The 27808-nt window shown below is 43.6% G+C and overlaps 2 protein-coding genes across 6 annotated transcripts; one reads left to right on the forward strand and one right to left on the reverse strand.

The window, feature by feature from the left end:
* On the forward strand, positions 1-11189 carry VTI1B (vesicle transport through interaction with t-SNAREs 1B). Its single transcript, XM_083605708.1, has 6 exons — positions 1-447; positions 1855-1913; positions 3023-3214; positions 5941-6114; positions 7523-7584; positions 9564-11189. The coding sequence occupies exons 1-6, from the start codon at positions 60-62 to the stop codon at positions 9652-9654; spliced, it is 966 nt and encodes a 321-aa protein (XP_083461834.1). The 5' UTR covers positions 1-59; the 3' UTR covers positions 9655-11189.
* ARG2 (arginase 2) lies at positions 8344-27460 on the reverse strand. Of its 5 annotated transcripts, none has more exons than XM_083605543.1 (10): positions 27387-27460; positions 23787-23889; positions 23086-23158; positions 14714-14891; positions 13449-13608; positions 12557-12651; positions 12316-12420; positions 11195-11331; positions 9390-10320; positions 8344-9244 (listed from the first exon to the last, which is right to left on the reverse strand). In XM_083605543.1, exons 1-9 carry the CDS (start codon positions 27443-27445, stop codon positions 10115-10117), a joined length of 1116 nt encoding a protein of 371 aa, XP_083461669.1. In that variant the 5' UTR covers positions 27446-27460; the 3' UTR covers positions 8344-9244; positions 9390-10114. The 5 variants fall into 5 exon arrangements, with proteins under 5 accessions (XP_083461669.1, XP_083461668.1, XP_083461670.1 ...); XM_083605542.1 differs by having other exon boundaries at positions 23787-23892; XM_083605544.1 differs by lacking the exon at positions 27387-27460 and adding an exon at positions 25378-25529 and having other exon boundaries at positions 23787-23892.
* Between the last annotated feature and the right edge of the window lie 348 nt (positions 27461-27808).

Here is a 27808-nt window from a genome sequence, read left to right on the forward strand (position 1 = left end):
GAGGACACACAAAAAAGCTTGCATTATAAAAAGTTGCCACAGATTATTTAAAAACATATATGATTATTGAAAGGTCTCTTTCTATCTCCATGGAAATGATTTCCCCTCCAGAGGCTGGGCGGCGCTGTGCAAACGACACTTCCTGGCGGCGACGCGGCTTCAGGCCCCCGGATGGCGGAGCAGGGCTCCTTTCGGCGAGAGGGAAGGCCCCCGTCCGCCTCGCCTCCTCCCGGAAGCGCCTGCGAGAAGGTGCCGGTGATTACCAGGCCGCGGTGACCAGGCCTCAGATTCGGGCAGGCGCCGCTTTGCTCCCGCTCCCTCTTCGTGTCATGGCGGAGCGCGGCGCCGGCTCTTCGGAGCACTTGGAGCGGCTGCACGAGATCTTCCGCGGCTTGCACGGGGAGCTGCGAGGAGCCCCCGAGAGGCTGCGCGGGAGCTCGGCCGTTGGTACGTAGCAGCGGGGCCCGAGCGAGCCGGGGGTGGGGGTGGGGGGACGGGACGAGCCGTGCGCGGCCCCTTCCGCCACCCGCTCCCGACAAGCCCGGACCCTGCAGCGCTGCCGTCCGGCTAGGCGTCGGTTGCTGCAAGAGGGGTTGCCGTTGAGTTTATTTTTGCAGAACCCGCTTCTGAGCAGCATCCTGACCGAGACGCAGAAACCCGGCCGCTTCTCTTCGCAAGGAGCCCGAAGTGACCCGGGGAAAACTTCCTCGCTGATTTCTGCGTGTCAGGGGCTGTCAAAGGAGGAGGACCCGTAATAATCATAATCATAATAGGTGACCCCGCCCTCGCTTCTAAGCGTGGTTGGAATGCGGAAGGAAGGCGAAGTTCAGCGTGGAATTTAATGCAGTTAAAAAAAGAAACCTGGTGCTCAGAAAAGAACCAGAGATCACAACCCCAGAAGGTTGCCTCCTACCGGCCCGATCCTAGATATTTCACAGTGGAGTTCAAATGGCTATTTTAAACAGGATTCTTATAAACGTCACATTTTGCTCTAGCATAATAATAATAATAATAATAATAATAATAATAATAATAATAAAATAATTTTAAAATTATTTATACCCTGCCCATCTGGCTGGGTTTCCCCACCACTCTGGGCGGCTCCCAACAGAACACTAAAAACGGAATAAAACTTTGAACGTTAAAAATTTCCCTAAACAAGGCTGCCTTCAGATGTCTTCTAAAAGTCAGGTAGCTGTTTATTTCCAGTGATCTGATGTTTGACAGTAGTTTTATACAGGGTTTTGGAGTGTCTAACTATATGCATTTTATTCCTGTAATGAAATCCAAAATAGTTAATATAAGATATTCTGGAAACATTCATGAGTAACAGCAGACATGTCTCTCTGTTGTTTCCAGATCTGGATGTGTAATCCGTCCCCTTTTTAAAAGGAGCCAGAAATATTGTGTGGATAAGGCCTATGCATTACAAATGTGCCCTCTATATCCTGTTGTATTACAGCTCTCACCAGCTTCAGCCAGCATTGCCAGCTCTTGGGGATGTTGGTGGTTGTAATCCATCATCTGGTGGACACCTTGTTGGCTGCCCCTGAATCTCCCATGTTACCTTGTTTGAAAGAGTGAGATCTAGTCACCAACCAAACTGATAGGCTCCCTGGCTTGGTTGAGGACTAGGAGGATAACATAAATTTTGGTAGTTATTTCTAAAGTGATTTTACATGATTAGTTAATACAGTTTGACCATGAAAATAATTTTCACTGAAACAATAAGATAGTCAAAGGCTGTCACAAAAAAATGTATACACTCTTATGTTTATTTGCACTGAGAATTCCTTTTGGCATTGCTGATTGTTGTGCTAATCCCCCCCCCATCTTTTCTGTTATGTCTTCTAGAAGAGAAGAAGAAGTTGATTCGAGAATTTGATGAAAAACAAAAAGAAGCAAATGAAACGGTAAGGATATGAATTGTAATTGGAGGGAGAGGGCTTTTAGAACAGCTATGGCCATTCCTGGACTGGGAAGGCCTTGTCACAGTAGTTAGAGCAGAATGCTGCAGCGTGATTGCTGACAGGAGGCCTTGCCGGCATATAACACCTGTGCTCAGAGATCTACACTGGTTCCCAATTTGCTACTGGGCCAAGTTCAAGGTGTTACTATTGGTATATAAAGCCCTTAACAACTTGGGACCAATTTACCTACAAGATCTCCTTACCCCACCTATGCCCACTCAATCACCTCTTCAATCTGTAGAACTGGCACTACTACAGGTGCCACACAATACTTATTCTGCATTTGTAAGAACCCTCTTGTTTAGTGTGGCAGCGCCTACAATTGGAACACCCTGCCTGTTGAGATCAAGCAGGTGCATTCACTGCTGAAAATATTCTTGTTTAGACAAGCCTACTCAGATGCTTAAAAAGTTGAGGTAATTTTAATGTTTTAGTATTTTAACTTTTGTATGTTTTAATATAGGGTTGTACATTTTACTGTTTTATCTTTTGTAATCAGCTTTGAGATTTTTTACAATCAAGTGCTATATAAATGTTATGAAATTAATAAAAAATATAGAGGTACGGTTGCATGCTTAAAAATCGTTGACTGACTCATCTAAGTGTAATAGTGAGTGCTGTAACAAAGAACTATTTGATAATACTTTTAAAATTGTACCAAACAAAAAAATTCAGTATCTTTTCAGATTCTGCTATATTTTTAGAACTTTCTGTGTGCTGTCCATTTTCTGATTATTGCTTTTATGTTTTTTCAATAATATTTTTCAATTGATAAGAGAAACTTTTCTTCTATTTACTTTTAGTTCCGTTTTTGTCTTTGGAGTTTTCATATTATTAGGAGGGCAAAAATAAAGAAGCTTGCTGAATATTCGGTACACCATGATTTAAACGCAGGGAATTATATATCCTATTAAGAAATTTGGGTGGGGGTAATGTTTTTACAAAATATAACATAGAGTCCTGGCTTATTAGCTATCCTCAGACTTTGCTGACTTACTTCAAGGACATTTTTAACAAAGATTTTGGTATCTGCTTTTTAAAACTTGCTAAAGCTACGGGAAATGGAAGAAGAACTGAAATATGCTCCAATGTCCTTCCACAATCAAATGATGGCCAAAATTCGGACTTACAGAAGAGAACTTGCCATGTTTCAGAGGAAGATGAAAAGTACAGATTTGGGAGTGGTTCCAGGAGGACATGGAGACCCAAAATTTGGGATCTACGCCACAGAAAATGAGCAGAGTGTGAGTACTAGGTATAAATTAACTATATTGATTTTGTTTATTTGTATTTGTGACAAAGCTCTTATGGTTCTTGCTAAGTTTAATTCTTTCCAATATGTACAGAGGAGTTGTGATTGTATTTATTGCAACAATGCAAGTATATGGAAAAATACATAAGTTCTTCAGAAAGCGTAATTTCAGTAGTGCAAAATTAGTATGGCTGACAGTTTATTTTCTTCTTTTGATTTAAATGCATTTTTTATATTGACAAACATCAATAAGTTTTTTAAGAGCGCTGATAGGAAGGCACAGTTTTTCTTAAGTGGAAGAAAATAAACCACCGCTTCTTGTTAGAAGGAAATTGTATATTTAAAATGTTCCTTTTCTTTCTCAACAAATTCTGGATTAGAGAGAATATAGAATATTCTATATTCCAAAAGCATCTCTGAACTATGGCTTCCAAAATCTCTGTATGCATATCAGTATTGTGGAAGGCGCATATTTGAGGCATATTGATTTCACTCAAGTACTGTCAATAAGTTTTCTGTGGTTATTATTGTAAAGAAAAAGCATTAAGCTGTTAAGACCGAACAGTCTGGTTGTTTTCAGCTGCACTGATTTGATAGAGTTACATTTTTGACCTCTTAGGTGTGTTTTTTTTGCACATAAATATGGGACAGACCACAAATACTATTGAAAACATTTGCAGCTTACTCATCAATATTGTTACCACAACTGGATGCAACATGAAAGAATATTCAGTTAATGCATAAACAACAATTAAATACTAAATTAAATTCAGCAAAGTAAGTACAATTAATCACAGAAAGAGGCAGCTAAAAAGAGCAAGGCAGGTTTCCACAAGCACCCACTTAAAGACACTTTAAAAATGCATAAGCAAACAAATAAATTCAGCACTTGCCATATTTGTAAGGAAGGGGATACTTAAAATGGTGCATGTGTGGTTTATACTTATACATATGGCTCCTGATCTAACACATGGATTTAATTTCAGTTTAAAAAAAAGATAAGATTTGCCATATTGCATGCGCCTCTGGTATAGCAAAGAATGCAATTTGTGTTGTGCTTCATTGTCCAATTCTAGTGGAGCACACCCATCTTTGGTATCTGCAATAAAACATTCACAGATTAAATAAAAAAGGGGTATGCAGATTAAATATATTTAAGATATCACATATCAACTTAGCCATAAATATCCCTTGCTTATGTAGGAGGCTTGCGATTGTGTCCTGATTGGAGTTATGCCATATGTTATTTTAGACTTCCGTGTTGCCCAGGTCAGATTTAGCAGTTAAAGCTAAAAGAGGATTGATTCTCCTTCTTTAATGTCTGTCAGGAAAGGAACAAATTTCATTTGGCAACCTCTTTTGCAATGCCAGAGGCAACACTGAGGATCTGGGGTTCTTAAAGCTTACCTGGGGGAAAGTTCTCAAAGATCTCTGTTCTCCATATTGTTATGGTATATCTTTTATTGGTTAGGACTTGTTTATGTGTGTATGGTTCATCCCATCTGCTGCTTATTTAATGGTATTCTTGAATAATATTACATGTGGACCATTGAGAGAGCTGGAAGGAAGGAACAGAGACAGGAATTCCTTTGCTCTCATTTCTCTTTCTTAAAGAGCTCCCCCCCCCCCCCGCAGTGCCTACACTCCTTCCACTAACAGCTCTCCCTTCACTCCCACAGCTCCTGGTTGAATCCTGTCTCTCAGCAATTGTCTGCTCAGGGCAGATTAAAGCTACTTAAATGCACTATTAAAATAAGTTAAAACAATTCATTTTTTGATAGCAGAGAGCAGTGTGCATACACCACTGCAAATGAGAGGTGGTTTGCGAAGAGATCATAGGGTTATCTTCTCTGCTCCCCATATTTTCCTGCAGGAGTAGGGAGTTTCTCCATGGTAGAGGCCTCCTCTTGCATGTTCCAATCCATGCCTCCTGCCAACTTGTGGAGGGGGGGCTGCTTTTACTGTTATGTATATAGATTTCCACAGTCACTCTTGGTTGTTAAATGCACGATTATAAAGCATGAAGGGTAGATTATTGTCTTTATTTACTATATTATATCCCATTTCCCCCACCCCAAGAAGTTCAAAGTAGCACACATGGCTCTTTGCCCCTGTATTTTATTCCCACAACAATCCTGTGAGGTAGTTTAGGCTGAGAGACAGTGACCGGCCCAAGATTATCCAGTGTGTTTCATGGCCAAGTGAGTATTTGAACCCTGGTCTTCCAGCTCTCTAACCAGGGCCTGAGTAGTTTAGGTGAAGGGACAGGGAGAGATGCTCAGGTATGGAAGGAATATGTTCTCCTTACTTCTACATTAGGTGATGAAACTGCCACAATAGTAGGGCTTGGTTTGGTATAATTGTGATGAAAGTAACAATATATTTTAATTATTTGTTCATGAGTTGCTTGCATTTTCATCAAAGAAAAATGATTGAGACAGGAAATACCTTTTCCTGCATGAGCCACTGTTTTTAATCTGGAAAAGGTGTCTGTTTGTCCATTTATTTATTTGTCCATTTATTTATTTCCCCCTCAGGCATAATGCACATGTTTTTGACAATGGTAAAAGCTTACACAAGCATGGAAATGGTCAAATGTTCTTATAAAGCAGAGATTGCCAGTCACCCATTTAGGCTGTGTCGTCTCATACAGACCTTATCAGAAGGTAAAATATCTTCTCTGCCTTTTAAAAATGTGTCTTAATTGTCTCTTTTAAGACCCAGCTCCAGTCTCAGAGGGTGCTGCTGCTTCAAGGAACAGAAAGCTTGAACCGAGCCACTCAGAGCATAGAGCGTTCACACCAAATTGCTGCAGAGACAGATCAAGTTGGTACAGAGATCATTGAAGTACTTGGGGAGCAGCGGGAGCAGTTGGACCGCACCAAAGGCAGAGTGAGTGGAAAGCTTTTTTTGTTGTTTCACACGTTCAGAATAAACACATGCCAATTCAAAATCAAGAAGCTAGGGAATTCTTTTTTAAAACACATACAGTCATATCTTGGTTCTCAAACAGAATGTGTTCCAGGAGTCCATTCAACTCCCAAAACTGTTCGAAAACCAAGGCACAGCTTCTGATTGGCTGCAGGAGCGTCCTGCAACCAATCGGAAGCCGCACAGGATGTTCAGCTTCCGAAAATCGTTTGAAAACTGGAACACTTACTTCCGGGTTTCAATCATTCAGGAACCGATTTGTTTAGGAGCCAAGGCGTTTGAGATCCAGGGTATGGCTGTATTTTTAAAAACTCTGTAATGAGCACATAATTTCACATCCATCCCAAAATAAGATAAACTTCAGGGTTTCATTTTAGATCTGCACTTTTACAAGTCTGCCCATGCATCTGATTTCCCTCAAGCCTCCTTGCTCCCCTCATGCAAGGTTTCTCTTCCCTATTTTGGGTGATTTCCCAGCTCGGCAGTCCACTTTCAGCAGCACAACCCCCGTGTTTCAGGAGAGCCTCTGATCCTTCAGAGAGACATTGCAGATGTGGAGTGGGAGGGAGAGAGATTGGTTCTGCAAACAGCCTTCTGTTGTATCAGATGTAGGCCAGTATATCTAAAACAAGTACAAACTCCGTAATTTTGTTTCTGTGCTGGCTGAATAACAGGGCTGCATGTACATACTGAGATTCTACAGGAACCCAAGAAATGCACAAAATGTTTGTTGCCCTGAATCTCTGCTTACATTTTTCTAAAAGCAAGTTTTAGCCTTATGGTTGTGAATAGATGCTTGAAATTGTGTGGCTGAGGCCTGCTGAGAAGCCTGCAGATTTGCTGAATAAGTTCAAGTGGTTGCTGTTGGGGCTTTGGTGTCTTCAGAGCTCATTGGCCCTCCTCGTAAGAAGAAAACCATGGCAAATTATACAAAATAAGAATTATGCAAATTTTCCCAGTTAACATAACTGCTATGGGTTGAAGAACTCACAGTATGTAAGTTCATCCCCATTGGGGATGTTCCATTTGAATTGCCTGGGCACAGAATTTCACCATGCTTAGTACAGAGTACACATAGCCATGGTTAAAAATGACTACTTGAGACATATTAGCCTGTGTGAACATGGTAGCAGTACAGATATTTAAAACGAGTTAATCATGCCCTTGCATCGTAAGTCTCTTCTTACGATGCCACACTTATTGACTGCACCTTAAGAATAAGCATTTAAGCAAATGTGCTTCAGTTTGCATGTGCTTGAGCCTCATTCTGTGTACTTGATTTGTGATGCTGACCTTCAGGTGCAGGTATCCATGAGCACAAACTCAAGTTGCAACCTAATAGTAATAAATGTTGTTTTTTCCTTTTTAGCTGGTGAACACAAGTGAAAATTTAAGCAAAAGTCGAAAGATATTGCGCGCCATGTCAAGAAAGTAAGATGCCACTTAAATAATCAGTTATTTTGAGACTTGGATTGAATTTGGGTTTTTTTTTAATGTACTAAGTGCCAGCAGTCTGATTCCAGTGTGGTTCAAATGCAGCCCATCACGTTTATACAGATTTGGCCAGTCCCAGTATGTTCCCCGGTGCCCAAACACTGCCTTCTCATCCTTGCATGGATCCTGAGTGTTGATGAAATAGAATTTTCTAAAAACTGTGTGGAGCAGGTATCATTTCCCCAAAAAGAATGCTGCCTTGAAGTGAAAACAAACGATTACCTGCTTCGCCAGGGTGTTTCCTGTAGGAAACATGCTTGCGAAGCAGACCGTTGCACCCACTCATCAGCTGGTGAGTAGAGTCTAGTCCTTCTGGATGCTGCCTTGCCCACTCTTGACAGGTCAACTTTGACAGGTGGGCAGGATCAGTCACCTGAAGTCATCATGTCATACGATTGACAGGTGGACAGGGGCACCAACCTATCAAAAGTGGTCTGTGGGGGTGGGGGAAAGTAAAGATCTCATCCACTGAACCAAAAAGATTCCTCCATCTCTGCGCTAGAGAGAGATTTCTGACCAGTCAAAAATAAAAGCACTCAAGCAGCTCATACTGTGGTTCCTTTAAATGTGCTTTTCTCTAGACTTCTTCAGTTTACAGCCTTAATCTCCCCAACCACCCAGTACATCCTAGCCCTTATATATCCCAGTTGCTAAATTGATTCTCAATGTGAACGCAAAAGAAAGCAAGGGAATGAATGCACTCAGAAAACATTTTTTATTATTATTATTGAGCTAACTGTACAAAGGGAAACATAACCAAGACAGTATTCCAGAAGATAGTGACTTTCAGTTGTGTTCTCTTGCTGAACTACAAGATACGTCTGTTAACAGCCACAATTAGGTGTGAAGCATGCCTTTTCCTCTCTATGGGGCATATTCCAGATATTTTCAGAAGTTTCTGGCCCATTATTTGGCTAACTACATAACTGCATATAAGTACTTCATGCTTATAGGAAAGGGAGAGGGGTTATGGGAAAATGTTCCTGAAAATCAAAGGATGTTTTATGCTCATTTCAGGACAAACTTTTTTGGCAGAATGCTAAATGAGGAGAGAACATATTGCACAATTGCACAGAAGCAACCTGAAAGTTTCTGAGTGAGCATTGGATACACTGCTGCCTTGGGGTTGCCATCAGGTGATAACAAAGCAGCATGTGGTCCTACTTTCCCAGCAGTACAGCAGGGAAGAGCTGTTTGGGGTAGTATCTCACAACTTTCAGATGATGTAAGCAAGCAAAAAGGCAGTATAGACTCAACTACAGTTGCAGTGAATCATGGTTTGCTGTGATATCTGAATTGAGCTTTTATTGTGCTACAAATTTGTTTCTGTATCTTTTTTTGTGACAATCAATATTTTATTGAAATTGTCACCTAGCTGGTTTGTCACCAGCTTTTCAAGGTGTTAACTTATTTTAATTGCTGCTTTCTTGAATGTTTACATATAAGTCAGATACTAATACATTTATGTGATTTTAAGTTAGCTTTTTATAAGGAATCCCAGGAACAATGCTGGTTTTGGTGAACTCAAATATAAGTTCTTGCTACTCTTCCCTTTTATTATTTCCTCAACATGGGATACAATCCTATATGCACTCACCTGGGACCAGTGGCGTAGCGTGGGGGGTGCAGGGGGGGCCGGCCGCAACATCTGGGGGTTAGGGTTGGGGGCGCAAATCCACGGGTTAGGGGGCGCAAATTACTTGCCTTGCCCCGGGTGCTGACAACCCACGCTACGCCACTGCCTGGGACTAAGTCCCAGACTTTCTTATGCGTAAATACACAATAGCTTTCACTGTCTAAATATGAAACGATGCTTCTGTCTCATCTAAGTGAGAATGATTTCCATGGGCAACATTAAATGCAAATAAGATTTTTTGTAAACCCAAATAAATCTCATGTCTTATCTTTCCTTCTAGGGTTATGACAAACAAACTGTTGCTCTCCTTTATCATCATTTTGGAGTTAGTCATTCTGGGAGGTGTTGTATACTACAAATTCTTCAGCTGAATCTTCTTGACGCACACACAGCTGTTTTCAGGCCTTCCATCTATCTTAAGGACTGTATTACAATCATTGCCAAGGAACAGCTCTTCAGCAATGAAAGGAGTGGATTATATTTACTACAGTTGAAGGACAATACTGGTGTGTTGTCAAGTCTTAACAGCATGTTCGTTTGAGAATGCTGCAGGGCTACTGAGAGGAAATGTATCTGTAAAGAAAGACAGAGGGCAGTGAAGGGATGGTATGTTTTTGTATAATTGCAAAGTAATAAACATTCACCTAAGCCGATGTGTTGTCTAGCTTGTAATACAGCGGTTTGGTCACGCAGTGGGAAAAGTAACTAGTCTCTCCAAAACTGGTGAACACTTCAGAGTGTGGTATAGTTGGGTTTTAGCCAGTCCATTTGAGTAGATCAGCAGATCTGTACATAATGCCCATTTGAAGCATCTGTTGATCCTTGAGGGTCCTACATCCGTACTTGCTCTTCACTGTCAGATTCATCTGGTGAACTGGGTGTTGGGAGATCATCAAACATGATGTGCGCTCCTTCTCTTGTCTGCCCAAAGCATGTAGCAATCACATCTACTGCAAGGTTAACTGTTGCATTCACTTCCTCCTGTGAATCTCCAAGCAGTGGATTTACTTCTACAAGATCCATGGCTGAAAGCAGGCCTGGGAAATTAAAGACACTGAGTTACATGGAAGACACAGAACTTAAAGCATCACTTCAGCCAAAGGGAAGGTGTGGTCTGCACTATATGCAACGGCATATGGGTTTTGTATGAATGAATCCAAGGTTCCAGCCATGCATTGACTGAAATAAATTATTGCAGTTTTAAAAGTACTGCAGTATTTAGCATAATCTTATCTTGAATTGCCTTTTCAAACTGCAGCCCAAAAGCAATGATAACTGCTAGCCAGTTTGGCCCTGTTTCTAGGTTATGTTCTTGCCAGTAGCATGCAACATTGTTAGAGAGATACTGCAAATAAGTAGTTAAATGTTTTAAATGATGCTGCTACATGGATCCTTAGTGTTTTAAGAGTGCCTAACAGCTATAATTAAACTGGATAGTGAGAGATATTAGGTTCCCACCTCCCCTTGCTATGGAAGCTGCCAAGGTCCTGATAATGGAAGGCTGCAAGGGAGCCTCAATGAAGGCAACTTGATGATAGAGCAGCTCAAACTATTGTTCCTGTAAGCAAGCCTCGTTTCATATTGGGAGTTTGTTAGGCATAGCTTTTAGCTGTAATAATTTTAACATTTGAGTAAAGTTGGTTTTTGTCTTGTACTAACAAGGAGGTGCAATTTTGATGTCTGAAAGCGCCTGAGAACTCTCTTTATCCTTACTACTGTCCATTCCAATTTATCCTTGTTAATTTCCTTAGCATGGGGTGAACTAAGGAAGAGAACCCGAGCTTCTTTCTCATTTACACTCCAACATTTTAAATAAACACTGAATACTTCTGTAACACAGCTGCCATGCAAGTGCTTACTTGTATCCTGTTATCCAAAGCTGAAAGTAAAATGTGCTTGTCTGGTTCTTACCTGTGTTATGTATTTCCTCTGAAATGTACATGCCTTCACGATATGTTAATCCACCCAAGACAGGAGTCCCTGTTGCTGGAGCCAGAGTTGGGTCAAAGGCATCAATGTCAAAGCTCAGGTGGATTGGTCTTTGTCCTCTGTGAAGGAGAATCACTTTATAATACAGGTATAACCCATGTGAAATAAATCACATCATGGTAACTGGGGACTGATCAGTAGGATATGACAAGCTGATCGTTCGCTGACATGTGAATAGGTTAAGTATTTTTTGCCTAACGCCACTTCCCAAAATGTCTGTCAGGGAATCAGGAGCAGGAGCACTGGGGAGAGAGGATTGGGAGAGCGAAGGGGAAGAATCCGAGGGCAGCGTAGGGGAGTATGACAGTGGCCCGAGAGATTCCATGAGCTTCTCCAGCGAATCAGAAGATTCCCAGAAGGGGGCGCCGATGGTCAGGGCAAGGGGGGTCCCAGGGGGGACGCACCAGAAACAAGGAGCCAGAGGGGAACCCCAAAGCAGCAGTGGAGGATCGGGACCAGTTTCCCCACCAGAGCGTAGTGGGGGGGAAGAGTCACATGTGTCAGGGGCAGTGTCTCCTCCAGAGAGGGAGTCAGGGCTGACCACGCCTCCAACGGAGGGGAGGTCAGTTGCAGCTAGCCCCCCCGAAGGGGGAAGCAGTGACAGCAGCAGTGAAACGGTCAGGAGGAAAGCTGCTGGCTGGGCGCGCGCGCCAAGTTCAAATGTGCAGGCGCGCGGAACAGCAGGAGACCCGGATGGGGAACCAGCTCCTAAAGCCCGCCGGAGGGAGGGAGAAGGCTCAGGGGAATCAGCGGGAGAAGAGGCTAGAAAGGGCGGAACCCCGGCGGGCAGGCGGACCCAGAGGAGGAAGGAGCAGCGGAGAAGGTGGAGCAAGGCTAGAATCTTAAATTGGTGTCAAGGGGGAGGAGACTCAGACGGAGCATCAGCGGTCTGACACTTGAGACGTGGGGCTGCGCGCTGCGGCTCTGGAAGTGAAACTGAACTTCAATAAAGACTTTTATACTTAACAACGAAGCAGCGTTGGTCCTTTGTGAGCTGGGACCTAGGGTAGCTCTGACAATGTCCATCCTCAAAAAAGTTTTACCTGCCCAGAAGGTGGTCGAATGTTCTTTCCATCACTTTGTGGATTCCCAAACGATCAATATCTCTCATTGAAAAATACTGGATGCCATAGTTCTTCAAAATAAAGCTGTTTAAAAAGAAAAAAAAAGTTTAAAGCTATAATGTTATGCAACATACCTCTTACTGATGGCACTAGGCCGAGTACGTATTTTTTAAAAAAAAATAAGAAGAAAGTTCTCCCAGTTCAGATATCCTGTACTTACTGTTCAGCAGGGTCAACATCTCTGAGGCCAATATATACAATATCTGATCGTGAAAGGCAGGGCTTTAGCCAGGAAAATCCAGGAAGCAGCGGCACCTATAGAGGAATAGAATAATTAGCGTAGTCCTGGATATTTTACACTAGGCTTGTTTACATGATGGTGTAGTGGTGATGTATAATGAACACCAAACTCAACTGTGTCAATACATACACATTTGGACCTTGAAGCTGTTTTGGCCAATACAGGCCCAGCTGTCCTACACCTGACCTCATAGCGCAGCGGTTTGCTTGCACAATTCAATTTCAAACAGCACAGGCAAAAACGGGTCACCTGACTGTGACTGTGGCACTTTGTGTTTGATAGGTGGGTGGCGTTAACCACCTGACTTTAGCCACAAGTTGGCATACATGGTTCTCTCTTCATTCTGATCTCACAACTCCATGAGGTGGGCAAGTCACCTTCTCTCCTTCTAACCTAAGGTCACCCAGTGAGTTTCATGGCTGAGCTGAGAATTGAACCCTGATTGCCTATATCTTAGTCCAGAAGAACAAAAAGTATCTAGCAGTTGAAAGGGAGTTATTGCGACTGCAATATGCTGTTTTCTAAATGGGGGCTGCATGTGAGGAAATAGTAGCACATCTTTTAAGCTAAAATCATGTCCAGCATAGGGCAGGGTCTGGTGTTGCCAGCTAGGTTCTATGCAGACATCAATAATAATTGAACTACCTGTCTCCTTCTGGGGGTTATTTCTATAATGTTCTAGATTTAAAATTAAATTGCTCAAGATTGTAGGGTAAGTTAAGATTGGACTTTAATGCCTGCCTTACAAACATGGTACAAAACAGAATTCATAAAATCTATTTTATAGCTGTCCAGCATAATCCCCACTTACTTTATCTTGAAGTTCTCTTAAAAGGAATGAGACTGGCTGTCCATGGAGATTTCCTGATGGGGTTGTGAGTGGAGTATTAATGTCAGCATGTGCATCAACCCAGATCACACATAGGTGTGGGTACTGCCTTGAGTGACCACTGATTGACCCAAGCGCTAAACTGCAAAAATAAAAATAAAAAATCAGATTCAGATTTTTATCAGTCCAGTTTACTTCAAAAGTTTCTTGTATTAATTTAAGTTTGGGTTAATACACTGAGAAAATTGTGAGTTTTACAAAGGAATTTGACAGCTGTACAGTATGTGTGATAATTATATAACCTGGTTCCTGATATGCTAAAAAATGCGAAATCCACAATAAATTCTACCTAAGGGTTGTTGGGGTTCTTTTTGCAGCTGTTGGAGGTTGCCTTTCTGGCAAAGCTAAAGCAGTTTACCTGTGCCTCATATCTGGTTCTTACAGGCACCTTGCTGTGCCTCCTCTGAGAACAATAAATAAAACAAGTTCATTTACTAAATGAACTTACTGTGTGTGTGTGTGTGTGTGTGTGTGTGTGTGTGTACATACAGTCACATCCTTTTATAAACAGTACCCATCACTTCATAAGAATATAAGAACAGCTTTGCTGGATCAGACCAGATGCCTTTGGGAAAGCTTGCAACCAGCAGATGAAGACAATAGCCCCCTCCCACTATTGTTCTCCAGCAACTGGTATGGTAGAGGGATAGCTCTAGAGCAGGGTTTCCAAAACTTGGGTTTCCAGCTGTTCTTGGACTACTATTCCTCTCATCCCTGACCACTGGGCATGCTGGATGAGATAATGAGTTACTAGTCCAAAAATAGCTGAAAACTCAAGTTTTGGGAAACCCTGCTCTAGAGGATCACAAGGCTGCAAATAAGAGACCTCCAGTGATGGGCTTCATCAGAGAGCTCTGCAATATCCTGTGGCCCCAGAGATGCTCTCATAGGGGACCGAAGATAGTGCCATTATTCTGGGATAAATCCCCGAGATCTGGCAGCTCTCCAAGCCTAACAAAAGCCTACTGTGCATGCTTATTATTGACCATTATTTTTTATCAGGCAAAACTGATTCGCATTTGCCACCAGGGGACAACAATTTAACACTTGACAGTGGCCTGTCACTTTCAATCAGTCAACAGGAATTTGAACTAATGAATCCAGTTGAGGAGTGAACTTTACCCAAAGCTCTTTGAGACTTATTTAATTCAAGAGACCATCTTCCTCACGGATCCCTCCCAACTCACCTGTGATCTCCTCCAATGGTTACACAGCTATGACCAGCGGCAACAGCTCCATTCACCGTGTCTGCCAGAACTTGGCTAGCTGATCCCACGGAGCGTGGGTTTATGATTAGGTTGTTGTAGAGATCATCGTTGGGCACCTGGGTGAAATTTAAATCTCCAAGATCATACACCTGGCAACCTGGGGAAAAGAAGAAAGCACATAATTGCACTTGCCCAGTCCAGTGACAGGAAATACTGGTGGTTAGTATTAACTTGGTTAATGAAGGTAGGTAAACAGCTGCTTTGCAACCGTGTTGCTCGTTATTCAAGGATCCCATAGGACAGGCTTCCTCAAACTCGACGCTCCAGATGTTTTGAGACTATAATTCCCATCATCCCTGACTAGCTAGGCCCTGCTAGCTAGGGATCATGGGAGTTGTGGGCCAAAAACATCTGGAGGGCCAAGTTTGAGGAAGCCTGGCATAGGACTTGGATAATAATCCCACCTTCATATTTGTAAGAGAAGAGTAGACATGTTGACCAATGTCTGGATTTTCACTGCACCCAAACACTTTATTCAGAAGCAGGGGCAGAGCAAGTTTGTGCTAATGTAATTTGCTGCTGGTGCCCAGACTTTGTGGGCAGATGTGTCACTGTGTTCAACAACAGGGCTTGCCACTGAACAGCAGCTTTGCCACCATCCCATAGGTCACACCCATGGCTGCTGCGTTAGAATTACAGTCAGTCTGTGCATTCCCCTGAACCAGTCTCTGCTTCAGCTCCTACACACACCCTCTCCTTTGGTTAAGGTAATTGGACCTCAGCAGTCCAGGACTTGCAATACCACTCCTCTCTTTCATCATTCCCAGATGAATGTCATCTTCCCTCGGACTTCGGGAAACCCTAAGCCTTTGCTATTTATAGGCCTAATATCTATATGGTGTGAAGTGTTTGCAAGCCCCTGCTCCCATTCTATGGCTGCCTAAATGTTTGACTAAGGAATGATTTCCAAAACAAGGACATAATACCACCACTGTTTCTATCTTGATTCCTGCCCACCTACAAACTTAAAAAGATTTGATCAGATGGGAGTATAGTCATTTACAGGAAACCTGGGATAGCTCAGTCGGGAGAACATGAGACTCTTAATCTCAGGGTCATGGGTTCAAGCCCCACGTTGGGTTATTGCATTACAGGGGGTTGGACTAGATGACCCCTGTGGTCCCTTCCAGCTCTACAATTCTATGAAAGCTTCACTGTAGTAGAAAAACAGATTAAAGACATATTAAAGTGAAATTTAAATGTTAACTGAACCCCACTAAACTAACTTTACATTTCTTGCTTTAGCTTGTTACTTTATACTGGAAAATTGGATCAATATTTAAAATATTCCTTATATACACATCATTCTTTTACACAGAGCTCTCTATGATCTCGCATCCAGTGTGCTGACCAGATCCGCACTTCTTTAGCTTCAGTAAAGCTATAGCTTCCGGTGTTCTCAGATTAGCCATAAAATAAGTATCTTCAGTTAACAAGACCCACCTCCCCAAAATGATGGGGTAATCCATGTGGTACATTTAGTGTGATTATTACGTAAGTGCAAAGGGAATAACAGCACAGACACACAAAACACAGTTAAAGATTAACAAAATGAAGACTGGTCACCAAACCTACAGTGCATATATTTTTGGCACTGTGCGCTCTTTATCTCAAAAGATAAAACCCACATCAGCCAGATAAAACCCACATCATTTGGCATTACAATGCATTCAAAATCAATCAGTCTACAAACTTCAAACCTGCGAAGTTGCATCACAACCTGATGCAATGGCAGTGTACTAGGTCATCATGTGCAGATAGTATTACTGTGCTGAAGCCTTGAGACACAGTCATCTGACACCAGGCCTGCCTCTTCTATAGGTTGGCAGCACAAGGAGTTTCTGGCAAGGAGCCAGGAGAAAGAGAAAGTGTAATTATGAAGCCATTTATATTCAGCTAGTTTCACTGACTTTATCTCTTTAAGGGTTTTTTTCCCTCCCTCCTGCTTTTTGTTTGGAGCTCTCCCCTGAACAAGACCAAATAAATGGAAAACCAGGGAAACGCCCATGTTCCCATGATAAGCATTTATCTATCCTATGAAATCTGAGTTCTGTCCTGAGCAGAAATTATACTGATGTGTCAATACTGTATGCCGATTGCTCAAAAAAGGGGGGAATTGGCACTTGCTTTAATATTTGATTTAATCAATACTGCAGGGTGTGTAGCAGGGGCTACAGCTATAGGGGGCAGAAGAGGCTTCAGCCCCCTCAATATTTCTAGGGTGCTGCTGTCCCCCAGCACCTCTGGCGAGTGCAGGAGGCGTGGAGGGCAATGGAGGGCGATCTTCACACTCCCCATCACAAATGGGACACCTCAGAGGGACACCAATGTGTCCTGGCCAGGGTGGGGAGTGCTGCACATGTGACGTCATGCATGCTCAATGCCCCCTCCTCCAAATTTTGGGACCATCTCTGCACGTCTGGTGTGTAGGTGATCTCAATTGTATGTGAACCTGATAGCTTCACTTGCTTCCAAATTATCAAGTCTGGTTAAAGCAAAACTGAAATGGCCTGTGCTTGACAGCTATGTAAATTAGGTTTTCAAGCCAATTTAAGCAAAGGAAAAAATCCTAGCTATGCAGAGACACCAATGGGTGTATTGCACGTTATGTAACAGACTCTGACGTTTATGTATGTCAACAGAAATGTTACAAAAGAAAACTCCAATGTGGCACTGATAAGTTGATTCATTGGCAAGCATGACAACAATGTGACAGAGGCTCAATAGGAACAGGAAGTTGAGACGACACTATAGAAAGCAATTGCTCCTTTTTCTATGTTTTTGTGTACGTACTCTATTCATCTTGCTTTGCCACTTCATCATAAGTTGGGAGTGAGTCACAACTGCTCTTCCATTCTTTTGAATGGATCTAATTTTCATTTGTGAGGTACGTAACAATACCTTGTGGCTCTGGAATTTGTAACTGCAAAGGTTGGTCTAACATAACCAAGCTGAAAATATTAGTCAGTGAATCATGTGACAGAATTAACCTCCTTTCCTAACAAGAAGCAGAGGTTAAATCTGCACTTGTCTGGGTTGCAAGGATTGCTCAAGAGAAGCATACTTTCATCAGTTGATGACATCACGTTTACCATACTTCACAAGTCACAGCCGCTTTTTCAAGCTGTACTTCTCTAAACTACTGAGAAAGAGCTTTCAGTTATGAAACTACTGCTGTTAAGTCTTGTCTGTACTTCTGTATCAGAAGGAGGAAAGCTGTACCAATCTACAGCAAAGGCAAAGTATCTAAAGGTGCTACAGGAATTTTTATTTTTTAGTTACCATATACACTTGGAGCCACTGCTCTTCATTTTTCAGCAGCTTTATAACAAAGCTTCTTTTTGTTCATTCCCCCCCCCCCCTCAAAGAACAGATAAACAGAATCAATCTCTTCTGAAAGGAGTGGAAGAATACACATGACAAAGAGCAACATTTGGTAAATTTTGAAGCACTTATATGTGTTTTCCAATGCACTTTTGGATGTTCCAAATCCACCCCAGATTCAGGTTACCAGATTTTTTTCAAAGAATCTGGGGACACTTTTTTATTTTTGAAAAGAGAAAAAAAGTTATTTTTAAAAAATATTAAGAAGTAATATCTTCTGCAGTCTCCTGTCATGCGGCCTTCCTCTGGGCCCCGGCCTGCTCTCTTGGAGTGCTAGCCGCCATGGAGTAGGCTCAGGTCGGGCCTGGGCTCGGCCACATGTCCTTGCCCTCCCAGTGCCCTCCTACCTCTCCTGCTCAGTGGCAGCTGCGGCGGCAGCAGTGCGGCAAGGTTGGGGCTCCCCTCTTTTTTCTCCCTCCTTTCTCTCTCTCTTCCTTCTCCTTCTCTTCTACTCCTTCTCCCTACGTCAGCTCCAGGGTTTTCCTGGCCCCGGAGTGCCAGTGGGCAGTCGGCCAGGTGGCTGGGCACTCTTGCGCCTGGCTCGATTTGGGTCGCATGGAGGGGTGTCAGCAGTTCCCCCAGTTGACACACTGGGTGTCCCTGGTCCCCCCTTGGCAGTGGCAGTGCCAGCAGCAGTCTCAGCAGCCTGGAGCTAACCTGGTAGCACAGTTGGCTCTGGCTGGCTTCAGAAGCAGCTTGCTGCCATGGCGCCCGCCATTTTGCCTCGCTGGAAGTCCTCATATGAAGTGTCTTGTGCCGTTGAACGAATCACACAACATTCATTCCCTACTAATAAATCTACCACACTTAAAATATAAATCCGGGGACATTAAATGAAATCCGGGGACATTCTGGGGACGGATTTTGTCCAGGGACAGATTTGTAAATCCGGGGACTGTCTCCAGGAAACGGGGACGTCTGGTAACCATACCCCAAATACCAGCAGCAGAATGCAAACAGGGCCAATGCACAGCTCAATTGCAAGTCCTAACTCATAGCTATCTAAAGCAGTGGCAGGCAGTTGCCTAATGCATAGACTACTTTTTGCATACAGTCGTACCTTGGAAGTCAATCAGAATCTGTTCCGGAAGTCTGTTCAACTTCCAAAACATTCGAAAACCAAAGCGCGGCTTCTGATTGGCTGCAGGAAGCTCCTGCAGCCAATCGGAACCCACAGAAGCTCCGTCGGATGTTTGGCTTCCAAAAATAGTTCTCAAACTGGAACAGTGACTTCTGGGTTTGTGGCGTTTGAGAGCCAAAACATTTGAGAACTAAGCTGTTCGAAAACCAAGGTATGACTGTATTTGCAAGGAACACAAGTTGGTCTAAACATTTTCCCTTGTGCTTTGATCTTCTTGCTCAGAAAGAAGCTGTAGTTGCACCTTTCATACAACATCAAAACCCCTTTCCCTCGCCATATTACAGCTGGAGAGGACTCCAAGGGCAGATTAAATTTGGCTCCAGACTGAGGATACTCCACTCCTGCTTTCAGGGCACTTTTGGAACACAACTAAAAGGGTACTGTACCACAATGGATTTTAGCTGTGCAGTGTTACTTCAATGCCCTCTCCTTTCCTTGCATGCTCCCCGCCCCCCTGCTAAATCTGCTCTGGGGAATTCTCCTACCCTCTGCAGCAGATTTAGGGTGTATGTGGGGAGAGGAGAGGGGAGGGAAGTGACTCTAGCGCAACAGCTTTTAGCTATATAGCATAACTATTTAGTTTAATACCACCCATGGAGTTTTGTAGCAGATTTTGAACAGCTGATGGATCTGCATAGTTAGTTGCCTAATCTATATGGTGGTACCTTGGTTTATGAACTTAATCCGTTCCGGAAGTCCGTTCTTAAACCAAAGCATTCTTAAACTAAGGCATGCTTTCCCATAGCAGCAGGGGACTCAATTTACAAATGGAACACACTCAACAGGAAGTGGAACATGTTCATATTCCAAGGCAAAGTTCACAAACCAAAACACCTACTTCTGGGTTTGCAGCGTTCTTAATCCAAGTTGTTCATAAACTAAGCTGTTCTTAAACCAAGGTACTACTGTATATGCTTTGACAATCATTTTAAGTATTTTCACAATTCACACTGTATGTTTTTTGAAACTCACAATATGAAAAAACTGTACACTGTTTGTGAGGATGAGTCAAATGGCTATAACAAACATATCCAGATCAGACAATTAACATTAAGATCAGTTCAGATGGCAAATGTTTCAATATGTTCAATGTTTCAGGAAACTGAAATGCCTGATCAATTAACTTCTTTCATTCCTGATATAATAGCACAAATCCAAGTTTTGTGTGAATTGCAGGTAGGGTACCTGTAATATAGTGACTAATGCTGAGTCACAGAAAAATAACTACACTGATTTAAAAGGGTTTGGCTAAAATGACAGCTGTGCTGCCAGTTACATAACTTTCTGGAAATCAGGCACTGCCAGTAGAAGAGACTCGTAAGGGACATTAGCACATACCTCTCTCATTCATCCATTCATTCATTCACCAAAACCACAAAAGGAATATGATAAGACTTAGCATTGAAATAAGTCCAACTCAAGACAGTGAATTCAAGTTACTGGATGCAGAAAACTATGAGCTTTAGGCCTGGTTTTGGTAAATAAACAGCTTCAGTCACTCTGAGATTACTTCTGCTGGAATAGACATGGGGAAATTGTTGATTCTCCAACACCACAAATGGAATATAAAAGTAATATTAAATCTTGATTCCTTGGCTGGTCATACCACTGAGTTGAATGAGGTAGCTGTGCCAGACAGGTTTTTTTTTGGGGGGGGGGCATGACAAGACATTGATTTGTTAAATCATTTAATTATGTTATTATATTTTTACTCCCAGGAAGAGGCACTTGTAGGATCCCCCCCATTGCCAAAACTGGGTATTAAGTATCTTGAGGGGGGCGGCTTTTGTTGTTTGCCTCCTGAGGAGTCGAATTTCATGCTCTTTATTCAGCTCATAGGAGCAATGAATGAAACTTTCCCCAAAACGTCTAGCTATATATACATTATTTACACAATGGGCCCCGTGTGATTGGCTAATTCTGGGCTGCTACTGCAGGCCAATCAGGTCGCTGATTCCCTTCCACCTAGAGCTGGATTGGGTGGCTCCTGGGGACCAATCAGACAGCTCCATTCTGGAACCTATTGTTCTAGGATTCAGCTCAGTACATAAAAATGAAAATGTCTTAAGCCAACTGTGCCTTGGGGCAGCTTCTGCTTTTATTTGAACCCAAAATTCCAAAAGAAACAATTTATCTAACCTGAAATAAGGACACTGCCTCTGGCTACATAAACATTTAATTCTCTGCATACAGTCAAAGAGGAAAATTCCTGAGGAGGAAAGGGAAGGTCACTCTAGGAGCCTCTTGGAGGACACATGCCACCTCTTTCATATGTATATCAGGCTCCAAATTGAGAGGGCTTTCCTCTTAAAGAAAGGAGGTTTGTATTTCTGCAAAGAGTGCCAAATCTCTTCGTACTTTTTTGAGATTTGGCACTCTTTGCAGAAATACAAACAAAGAGCTAAAGGATAAATTAACTGGATGGATACAATTTCACCAAATTAATGCGTTATGGTACGATCATAAAAAAATAGGAATGAGTGAAAAAAAGTCCAGGTACCAGGTGGAAATCTTAGAAAGTAATACTAAACTTTTATCCAAAATGTATAACCAACTGTTAGACTGGGATACTAAAGATGAAGAGGTGAAAGGAGTCATGGTCAAATGGGCCAGAGACCTTGGATATAATCTGGAGTTTGACAGATGGGTAAAACTTTGGAAGAAAGGTATGAAGTTCACAGCATGTGCTGCTCTCCGAGAAAACATGGAGAAAATGATGTATCGTTGGTACATCACCCCGGCAAAACTGGGGAAGATGTATAAGACCGGAGACAGCACATGCTGGAAATGTAAAACTAAAGAGGGTAATTTCTTTCACATGTGGTGGACCTGTGACGAAGTGAAAAGATTTTGGGGACAAATTTACGATGAATTAAAAAGAATACTGAAATACACCTTCCCCAAAAAACCTGAAGCGTTCCTTTTAGGTATGATCGGAGAGGAGATCAAAAATGAAGACCAAACATTCTTTCAATATGCAATGGTGGCCACCAGGATTTTGTTAGCGCAAAACTGGAAAACTTCCAATATCCCCACCATTAGAGAATGGCAAATGAAATTATATGAGTATATAGAATTAGCTAGAATGTCACAAAAAATTAGGCATCAAAAAATCGTTAAGTTTACGAACGACTGGAATAAATTTCTAAGTTACATTGAAATCAATCTAGGTATTACCAAAATCACAGTGGGCGGAATCAAAAACCTGCGATGTAAAGAGCTGATATAATACAATCTGCAGATAAGCGATGAGTTTATTTTGCCTAAACCGAGATGGAAGGAAGTCAATTGAGTGATGTTATGTTGGTTTGTCTGTTTTATGTTTATAGGCGTTGTTTGTTGTTGTTGTTTGTTTGTTTGTTTGCTTTTTTTTCCTTTTCAGTCTTTTTTCTTTTTTGTATTGTTTGATGTCGTTTCCAAAATATCAATAAAAAGATTAGTAAAAAAAAAAAAAAAAAAAAGAGTGCCAAATCTCTCCCAACAGCTAACTCTTGCATTAAAGAGACTCAATCAGTCATGGGGGTGGGGGAGAACTCACTCACCTTCTCTATGAAAAGCAGTTGTTGGGGATGTAGCTTGGTGGTACACACTGAAGGTCCAGGGGTTCAATCCCCGGCATCTCCAAGTGGGACTTGCCTGAAACCCTGGAGAGTCGCTATGTGGACAAATATTGAGCTGGAGCGATCAATGGTCTGACTGGGTCTATGGCAGCCTGCTATGTTCCTACGGGAGAGGCGGTTTCTTTCAAAATAAACCTCTTACTTACCCATGCCAGTCAGCTTCCCCACCAGCCCTGCATTTCTTATGGCTGAGGGACCGTGATCCACTCCTCTTCTTTTCTGGAGGAAGACAAAACAGGAAAGGAGCGGTGATGCTATGCGCGCCTCCGGGAAAGCGGAGAAGCGGACGCCGCTGAATCACAGCGCTGAAAGAAGCGCGTGGAAATTTCCACGCTCAGGAAGCCGGTTGCCCGGCGCGCGCAGGAACACTCCCCCGCCCGCAGCTAACATTGCTCCTACCGTCCTTCCCTTTAAAGATATAGGCATCTTAAAACACCCCCCCAGCCAAAAAATATCCCTCTGGGGATCTTAAGGATTCCATCCCTGCCCCAGTGACCACAGGGGGAAAGCACGTGCGGTCCTCCTCCAGCATTATGGCGAAGCGTCACTCGCCCCAAGGAGTGCTTGGGCCTCATGGATCGCCCCCAGGCGGGAGGGAGGATGCTGTCCTTTTAGAACGTAGTTTAGTTAAACCGCGGCCTCCCTGGTCTTAGTCCAGCACTCTAACCACTACACCAGACTGCCTTTCCTTTTCTGTCTCCCCCCCCCCGCTCTGTTCCTCTTACCTGCGCTCAGCTGCAATAGAGTTACAGCCTTTTACCTTGAGAGAAGGCCCACCCTTCCCTCTGTCTCCAACACCCAAACACGGCCTCGTCTCCCCCCCCCTTCCCCCGCAGTGCTCACTCACCTGCCCCCTGGAGAAAGGGGCTCCGATGAGGGCCACCGAGTGCGCCGGTCTCTTCTGGACATGTATTGAGGAGCCCGCCTGCTGCTTGAGGAGCCGCGCGAAGCTGCTGCGAAGCGACATGACGGAGGTGATGATGTGCAAAGCACCGAGGAAGAGGAACCGGATCGCTCGCTCCTTATAAGCAGCCGGCTCCGCTAGCTGAGCAGGCGAGGCAGCGCACAGGCCCGGCCCTTTCCCCGCCCCCTGGCTGCCTCCCCGGGCTGCTCTCGCCATCCGGCCAATCGCCGCGCAGCTCCGCGGAGGTGTGCCTCCGAGTGCCCCCGGGGATGCCGAGACCCCGGGGCAGAATCGTGATCATCCTGCCTTGGCTGCCTTGGGACGCACGTCCCCCTCTCTCCACACCCCCCTCCCGCACACATCCCTCTCTTCTCCTGCTGCGGGTCGCTTGCCCTTTCGGAGTTATTCCATGCACGCCATGCTCATCTACATTTCTTTTAAAAATATATTTGTACTCTCCCCCCCACGCCCGTCCAAAGGGTCAAGCAAGACATTTCAAAGACTATTTGTGAAGCCTGGACGGTTCACACTGAATTGCATCACCTCTCAATCTTCAAGTAAAGAGGTGCGTTCGGACACACCCACTCACCCACACCCCATTTATATACCACATTTTCCTCCAGGAGCTCAAGGTATTGTACACGGTTCTCCACCTCCCCCCCCCCATTTTACCCTCACAACACCCCTGTGAGGTAGGCTAAGCTGAGAGACTGGCTGGCCGAAGATCACCCAGTGAGCTTCATGGCTGAGTGAGGTTTCTAACCAGGCCCGAGTCCAACACTCTAACCACTCTTACCACTGACCCTCACAAAACCATAATCCACACGGGCCTGAGGATTGGAAAAGATAGCATTGCCAGAGTTGGCTCCATTACACCACGTGGTCTCCATTACTATTGCCAATGCTATGGCTTGGATGTTTTAGGGGTTTCCGTTGTTCCCAGTCCTGAAATCTATTGAAGGATGTTACACAAGTGTTTTAAATCAATCATCAAAATAAAGGTAAGAATTAGAACAATGGGATACTTTAATTCCAGTTAAAAGTCGTAGGACTGCAATGGGAGGGAAATCTATCGCCTTGCTTGAGGAACAGGGGCTATTCCTGTTGCCCTTCTCGAAGTCTTCCCGCCCTACAATCTGCTGCTTGAACTGCAGGCGCGGGGTATGAACCCAGCACTTCGTCGTACGTGCGAAGCGTCGCCCCTCGCTGGTCCGCCCTGGGAGCCCCGCCTCTACCGCCCCCGCCCCCAGCGCTAGGTCCCCGAGATAGGGACGGGGCAGCCGGACTCCAGCCAGCTCTCCGATTACCAAAGCTGGCCGCCTTCCAATAAAGAGCCCGGGACCACTTCCTATTTCTCGATTGCCATCTCTGGAAACGTCCTCGAGCCAGTTCTCACCCGGCTCCTTCTCTATATATCGGCACTTTTCAAAGTTTCGCGCTCTAATCAAAGCACACTGTCCAGTTCACACACACACGCACACACAAAGAGAGAGAGAGAGAGAGAGAGAGAGAGAGAGAAAAGTACCCGCCTCACATTTTTTCTCCTAGGGAAAATAACGATGAAAGAGCGCGACTGACATGGATCATCTTAAACAGACGCTGCTGTGAAAAGCGCAGAAGCCGCTATTCTGCAGGGTTCCCCCCACCCCGGAACTTGGGTCTTGCCGGCTGCCACGCGCCCATTCTGACACACGCGCGCAACTCCTGAGTCACACAAAAGGGCCTGGAACCGGCAGCGCGCAGCATTCCGGCCCTGCCATTGCCCCAGTTCGGAATTCTGCCTTGCGCACTCGAAGCACCCTCCCAGCTCTCCTGGGCTTAAAGGAGTGGATATCATAGAATTATAGAATTGTGGAGTTGGAAGGGATCACGAGGGTAATCAAGTCCAACCTCCTGGACCAGAACCCATGGTCCTGAGATTAAGAATTTCATCCTCTGCCAACTGATCTATCTATCTATCTATCCAGTGCTTTCCCCCCCTAAAAAAAAATGTTTAGGGGTACTGTACTCTCATTTTCCTGCCAACCTAGCAGTTCGAAAGCACGTCAAAGTGCAAGTAGATAAATAGGTACCGCTCCGGTGGGAAGGTAAATGGCGTTTCCATGTGCTGCTCTGGTTCGCCAGAAGTGGCTTAGTCATGCTGGCCACATGACCCAGAAGCTGTTCGCCGGCTCCCTCGGCCAATAAAGCGAGATGAGCGCCGCAACCCCGGAGTCGGCCACGACTGGACCTAATGGTCAGGGGTCCCTTTACCTTTACTCTCATTTTGCTACTCATATTGAAATACTGCTGCTCAATGAGGCCAAACTTAGATTCACAAAATGTTTAGGGGTATGCGTACCCCTGCGTACCCCCCTGGAAAAAAGCCTGCTCTCTCTCTATATATATAAATGTGTCACTCAAAAGTAAGTCCTACTGGTTTACTCAGCCAGGATTACTCCCAGAAAAATGGTGTAGCATTGTAGCCTCAGTATAGTTCCACAAACTTAGTTTTCTCTGGATGTTATCGTACTCCTAATTCATAGGTTCCTCTGAGTTAGATTAAAAGATATGAAACTGCCTTATATTGAGACACAACTATGCACTCTCCAAATCAGCACTAGATTCCTCACTTCATGGAAACCTACCATTCAGGACATGGAAAAACACCAATCTTGTAATTATCACGACTTGCTAGTGGATAATTCAGAGTAATTAAAACAAACCTACCCTGTAGGCTGTAGCTCAGGGTCTGGGAATCTGACACCCTCCAGATGTCAGCTGTTTACACACCATACATTTAAAGCTTGTTTAGAGCACATCTTCCTCAAAGAATCCTGAGAACTGTAGTTAGTTAAGGGTGTTGGGAATTTTGTTTAAATTGTACACTGGATATTTATTTATTTATTTATTGTTCATGTAAATTTCAAAGAACATGAATGTATTTCATGTTCTTTTTATGGTGAAGATACAACCTAGACTTGTTAAGTATATAAAACAGACAAGATAGAAATTGCAAAATAAGTGCAAAACGTCTATCACATCATAACACACATTAAAAAGTTACAGTTAATAGAAAACCTGAAACAGAGCAATATAATGAATTTCGTAAGTCTATATGCAATTTAATATAGAAACTGATAGATGTACCAATGCAACTGCCATGGTAGTAAACTCCGAGGTTGCTGTTTGGTGTAAATAGCAAGTTTGATTCTACTCTAAACAGTGAAGGTAGCCCTTCTATTTGTTTCATCCAGTGTGAGAGCCAGTGTGGTGTAGTGGTTAAGAGCGGTAGTCTCGTAATCTGGGGAACCGGGTTCCGTCTCCGCTCCTCCACATGCAGCTGCTGGGTGACCTTGGGCCAGTCACACTTCTTTGAAGTCTCTCAGCCCCACTTACCTCACAGAGTGTTTGTTGTGGGGGAGGAAGGGAAAGGAGATTGTTAGCCGCTTTGAGACTCCTGAAGGGGAGTGAAAGGCGGGATATCAAATCCAAACTCTTCTTCTTCTTCTTCTTCATCCACGGGAGAAGATTACAATGAATAATAGTGAAATCCATGTTTACCTGGAAGTACCGTAAGTCCAACTGCATTCAGTGGGTCTTACTCCCAGGTAACTGTGCATATAGCGTTACTGCACATAACTCCATCTTTCCAGGAACGTCTGCACGCTAGTTGTCCCACAAGAAAATACTTTAGTTTCATCTCCAATGAGCTCCTGATTTAGTTAAGCTGGGGATGACACACAGGGGGCAGGAGGAAGGGGGTGGTTAGCCCACCCCACCCCAAAGGAACCATAACCCCCAGATTCCCAGCTTGCTTGTTTCTTTTTTTAAAAAAGAGCAAGTTTTGCAGAAACTGAGGCATGAGGAAAAGTGTCCAGGCATTATTCTTCTAACTTTTTTTGTGAGAAACTAGCCTACTCTCTTTCAGTGTTTTATTACCCTGCTCAGGGCTGGATTTAGGTTTAATGAGGCTCTAAGCTGCT

The sequence above is a fragment of the Podarcis filfolensis genome (genome assembly GCF_964270895.1).
Source record: "Podarcis filfolensis genome assembly, chromosome: 1".
NCBI classification, from domain to species: Eukaryota; Metazoa; Chordata; class Lepidosauria; order Squamata; family Lacertidae; genus Podarcis; species Podarcis filfolensis.